This window comes from Marmota flaviventris, chromosome 1 (genome assembly GCF_047511675.1).
Source record: "Marmota flaviventris isolate mMarFla1 chromosome 1, mMarFla1.hap1, whole genome shotgun sequence".
NCBI lineage: Eukaryota > Metazoa > Chordata > Mammalia > Rodentia > Sciuridae > Marmota > Marmota flaviventris.
Genome location: NC_092498.1, coordinates 108,605,712 through 108,611,021, shown reverse-complemented (window position 1 = coordinate 108,611,021; position 5,310 = coordinate 108,605,712). Strand labels below are relative to the sequence as shown.

General features: G+C 52.6%; 1 protein-coding gene across 1 annotated transcript; it reads right to left on the bottom strand.

Annotated features, from left to right (window-relative positions):
• Positions 1-728: 728 nt before the first annotated feature.
• Positions 729-4,990, bottom strand: LOC114103647 (vigilin-like). The gene is made up of 3 exons (XM_071609170.1): positions 4,867-4,990; positions 3,970-4,436; positions 729-3,755 (listed from the first exon to the last, which is right to left on the bottom strand). The coding sequence occupies exons 1-3, from the start codon at positions 4,988-4,990 to the stop codon at positions 1,116-1,118; spliced, it is 3,231 nt and encodes a 1,076-aa protein (XP_071465271.1). The 3' UTR covers positions 729-1,115.
• Positions 4,991-5,310: the final 320 nt, after the last annotated feature.

Here is a 5,310-nt window from a genome sequence, read left to right as displayed (position 1 = left end):
TGATATATTCTTGCTTAGACCGTGGGCAGTAGGGGGGTGGCTGCTGACATTTTGAGGGACCAGTAAACATTTTTCTAAGCTATCTGGTCAAGGAGAAACATTTTTTGTTATTGTTTGACAGAAAGCACTAATGTCCCTTTCGGTTTTAAGAAGAATTCAGTGCTGTGCATGTAGGTTCAATGAGCTCCCAATCAAATGGTGCTCATACCAGACATTGGCTCACACTGATTGCCCAAAAACAGTTAGAGAAGGGGATTTCAAGGTTACTATTGCAGGACTTCTGATAGGTGAGTTAATTATATTTGGATTTGCATCTCATTTCTGCCCCGTTTCCTGACACTGACAAGGGAGACTTCTTAGTCCTCAGCCTTTTCAGGAGGACAAACTGAAATCATCTAACACTCATAGGCTGCAATGACTAGAAAACTGGGGAAAAGAGGGTTAAAGGGCTCAACCCTGTGTGTCTATGACCTGCCAGGGACTGGCATGATCCAGCGGCAGGTGTGATCCATATCCCCATGGCTCCATTACTCACCACCTGGTTTCCTATGACTCACAAGGTCGCTGAGCACATGGCAAGAGAGGGGGATTGATTCCCAGCTGCCACCTTCTCTCCCTAAGTTGATATCATACACTTTTTCTAGTTCTGTTCTCTCTTTCTCTCACCTAAATTATGTTTTTTCTCAGCTGCAACTATCGGCAGTCTTGTAATTCAAATTCTTTTTTTTTTTTTTATAAAGTCAAGGAAATTTATTTCCTGAGGTCATGACACAGGAAGTCGACTCCGAGCCGCTGCTGTGGAGCTCTGGTGAAGGTCAGTGCTGACCGCATGCTGGGTGACCAGGAAGCTGGAGTCTTACCACAAATGCGCAATGACCTCTGCTTAGTGCTCAACATGGTGGCACCTGTCCTGGGGCACCACCCAGGGGCAGCCCCTGAGCCCGCTGGGTGATGACCAGGCCTGGGGAGGTGGTGACAGGGCCGGCCGTCAGGCTTCACTGTGAGACCTCGGGAGGGGGGAGCGTCAGCAATTGGGGCCCAGCCGCTGGGTCAGACCGAGACAAACTGTGTGGCGGGTTTGCTCAGCAGCTGGAGAGGGTGCTGCTTTTTGATCATTATCGTTTGGGGCCCCAAGGGAGGGTCTTGGGGGCCACCTGAGCCCCAAAGCTGGGAAACTCCTCAGAGCTGCTCATATCAGGAGCCTTCTCACTGCTGCTGGCAGTCCAGGGCGCATCCCGCACCACAAAGCCTTTGGAGGGGGCCTTGGACTCCTCGTGCACGGGGGGCTTAAGGTAGCCCTGCAGAGCCTCACTGTCCACCACGTCGGCCAGGTATTCCTCCTCCAGGTTGAGGATGTGATCGATGGCCTCCTCCACGTTCTCCGGGAGCCCTGTCACAGTGACACAGTTGGGGTCCGGGGCTCCAGTCTGTGGGAAGCGGATGTCCACCTTGAATTCATCCATGATTTTTCGGATGGCTTTGCCTCGGGCGCCAATGATGCGGGCGTGGACACGGTGGTCCAGCGGGACGTCTTCAGAGACCATCTGCTCAAGCTCACCCACGATCTTCAGGATGGCGTTGCGGGCGGCTTCTGTGTTCTTCTCGTACCCTGTGATGGTGATTTGGTCCTGGGGCTGGCTGCCATCGTCCTTGTCCGGAAACTGGATGTTCACGTCGTGCTCCAGCCGGATCTGGGTGATCACTGCCCCCTTTCTTCTGATGATTTTGGGATGGTATTTGGGGTCTACAGTGATGCTCAGCTTGAAACTCCGTAGAGCCCGGTCCTCCTGCTCAGCCTGCAGCTCCTTCACGCGCTCTAGCAGCCTGGCCTTGGCTCGGTCCAGATTAGCAGCGAGGCCGGTGATGGCGATGACGTCAGACTGCCGCTCAGGAGCTGGGACGTGAATGTTCACCTCAGACTCGTCCATCATCTTGCCGATCCCGCTTCCCTTCTGCCCGATGACGTAACGGTGAAGGTCAAAGGGCACCTCCACCTCGATGGTGACAGGAACCAGAGCCTCCAGTGCCTCCTTGGCTGCCTCACACCTCTCTTTTCGGCCAGAGATGACGATGATGTCGCACCTCCGTGGAGAGCCAGGCTCAGCCTCTCTGCCCTCCCCGGCCTCCTCACCGTTCTCCTGGACAGCTGGCTCTGTGCTGGGGACTGGGTTCTCCTCTCTGTCTGGGAACTTGATCTGGACATTGTAATCCCGAGTGATCTGCTGGATCCTGGAGCCTTTGGGGCCCATGACAGATCGATGGAACCTTTGGGGGATGGAGCACTCCACCGTCACCTGGGCTTCCAAGTCCTCGATGATCTCCTGAATGCGCTTCTTGGCTGCCTCCACACAGTCCTTGGCACCTTTGAGGGTGACCTTGTCGCTCTGTGTGCCGGAGCGCGGGAAGCTGACCATCACCCCACCATACTCCTCTGCGATCTCCCGCAGGACCTGGCCTCTTCGGATGACGAAGTGGCGGTGGTGCTTGGGGTCCACCAGCATGGAATCCTCGACCACGTTGTCCAGGTTCTGGATCAGCGCCTCCAGCTCCCGCTGTACCTCCTGGACAGCGTCCTCCTTTCCTATGATAGTGATCAGGTCTTGGTCCTTGTCCTCCGCGGCTGGGAAGATGATGCGGGCACCCGTGCTGTCACGCACCTTGCGGATTTTGCCGCCCCCCTTGCCAATGAGGAACTTGTGGTACTCTGGCTTGGCTCGGATGTCCACGGTGAAGCTCTTTGTTTGCTTCTCCTCCGCCAGGTGCAGGAGCTGCTTCCTGGCCTTCTCCACGTCAGAGGAGGGGCCCCTGATGACGACCGTGTTGCTCCCGGAGCCCTCCACAGGGAAGTGGATGTGCACGCCCCCGCACTCCTCCATGATGGCGCGGATCAGGCGGCCCTTGGTGCCGATGAGCGAGTTGTGCAGCTTGGCAGGGATGGAGACCTCCACCTCGGCGATATTGGCCAGGTCTTTCTGGATGGACAGGATCCGGCTCCGGGCAGCCTCACAGTTGGCTCTCTTGCCTGTGATGATGATGGTCTTGGAATTGCTGTTCTCCGAGGGAAGGTCGATCTTGGTGTTGCTTTCCTCGCGGATCTTCTTGATGTTTGCACCACCTTTCCCAATGATGTTCTTGTGAAACTGTTTGAAGATTGGAACAGAAATCGAATAGCTATTCTCCACCAGGTCGGCCACCATCTTCTGCATGTACTTGGTGCATTTTTCCACCTCGTTCTTGGGCCCTCTGAGTTGGACAATGTCGCGTTTCTGTGCTGGGTCTGGGAAATTGATGATAACCTCTGGGAATTTGTCACGAATTTCACGGATGCGTTCACCTTTCTGCCCAATGATTGTGCGATGAAATCTCTGCTCAATGATTAGATCCTTGGTACGCTCGTTTTCCATGCGAGAGGCCAGCTCCAACAGCTCCCGCTTGGCCTGCTGCACGCCCTGAGGGTCCCCCTCGATGCGGATTAGGTTGCTCTTCTCGCTGTCAGGAGGGATGCGCACAGACACCTTGTACTGGTCTTTGATTCTGTTGATGTTGGCCCCGCTCTTCCCAATGAGGTGCCTGTGGAACCTGTGGTCAATGCTAATCTCCACATAGTCCATCCGGTTGACCAGGTCCTTGACCATGCTTTCGATCTGCTCCTGGGCCACACTCAGGTCCTCCGTGGGGCCTTCCAGGGTGATCCTGTCCTCACCTTCAGTGAACTCAATGTGCACCTTGGGCATCTGCTGTGTTATCTTGGCCAGGTTCTGCCTTTTTTTTTTTTTTTTTTTTTAAAGATAGAGTGAGAGAGGGAGGGAGGGAGAGAGAGAGAGAGAGAGAGAGAGAGAGAGAGAATTTTTAATATTTGTTCTCGGCGGACACAACATCTTTGTTTGTATGTGGTGCTGAGGATCGAACCCGGGCCGCACACATGCCAGGCGAGCGCGCTACCGCTTGAGCCACATCCCCAGCCCCAAGGTTCTGCCCTTTCTTGCCGATGATGAACCGGTGAAGCCAGGAGGGGGCGGACACTGAGGAGACCGTGAAGCTGTTGGCCTTGGCATAGACCTCAGTCAGCGCCTGGCCCAGCTTCTCGGGCTCCCCTCGCAGGATCACCATCTCAGAGGCGCTGTCTGAGGGTGGGATCTCCACAGAAACCCCAGTTCTCTCCAGGATCTCCTGTAGGGAGTTGCCTTTGGGCCCGATGACATACTTGTGCTGAGACTTCTTCACCTCCACTGCAATGGTTGTGGTCTTCTTTTTCTTCTCCTCGTAAATCTTCTTGATGCGAGCCACAGCCTGTGCCAGCTGCTCCTTCTCTCCAGTGAAGACGATTTCTGTCCGGCTGACACTGGGAGGGGGGATGTTGAGATGAGAACTAGTACCAGCTCCAAATAGTGGGGAGATACTAAACAGGTTAACAGGCCCCACGGAGAACCAAGACCCTCAGAGAAGATGGAAGTTCACTTTTTTAGTTTCACCCAGTTATGCAAGTGTATGTATAATATCATTTTACAGCTGGATACTTATATGTAAGTTCTCTCTCGACTTTTTAAGGGACGATACTAAGTTGTACTCTTTGTTAATTCCTTCTTCTCCTGGTCCTGATTTTTGGGAGTTTGGCTGCAATCTGCAGGTTCTGCTTTGAAAGGGACTCCAATAGCACCCTAAGGGAATGGGCTGATATCACATCACCCCCTCCTCCATGGGAAGGAAAAGAAGCCCTAGGACATCTGGAGTTGAGTACAGTATCAGAAGTCTGCTGAAAATGGGACAGCTAGAACTGCAGGGTGAGAAGAGGCAATTAATAAAGACCAGGTGAGCTTGCTGGAGGGAAAGAAGTGAACAGGACCTCAGGAGCTTTTCTTCTCTTGCCTCCTCTCCCATCTGATTCTGCTGTTGCATCTGTCCCTTCAGTCCTAAGAGCCATGTGCTCTGAATGCACTTTGCTCCCTATCCATGATTTCTCATCCCTGACTGCCTTTTTCTCATCGCACATTTCACAGTTTTTTTTTTCAAAATGTGTCCAACCAACCTGCAGGAGAATTACCTGAGTATTTCTTAGCCTATTGAGTCCCAAGCTTTCAATTCTGAGAAAGTTCAGCAGCATAGGTGCATTAAAATAGTTTGGAAATCATAGCAGAATCTATACCTCAACTATCGTTTTATTGTCAGTGAAAACAAAATGCAGGAAGTCCTATAAGGGGGCAATGGGACCATGTAGCATTTCATAATTTCATTATTTGAATTCAATTGCTAATTATATGAACCTCTTGTTTGGTTTTTCATCAGTGTTGTTGATTTCAGAAGACTCTTGTT

Coding starts and splice junctions, on each gene's coding strand:
- LOC114103647 (XM_071609170.1), bottom strand. CDS start 4,990: ATGTGCGATGAGAAAAAGGCAGTCAGGGATGAGAAATCATGGATAGGG. Junction 4,437..4,866: donor AGAATCAGATGGGAGAGGAG/GCAAGAGAAGAA, acceptor ATCTTCTCTGAG/GGTCTTGGTTCTCCGTGGGG. Junction 3,756..3,969: donor TCGGCAAGAAAGGGCAGAAC/CTTGGGGCTGGG, acceptor AAAAGGCAGAAC/CTGGCCAAGATAACACAGCA.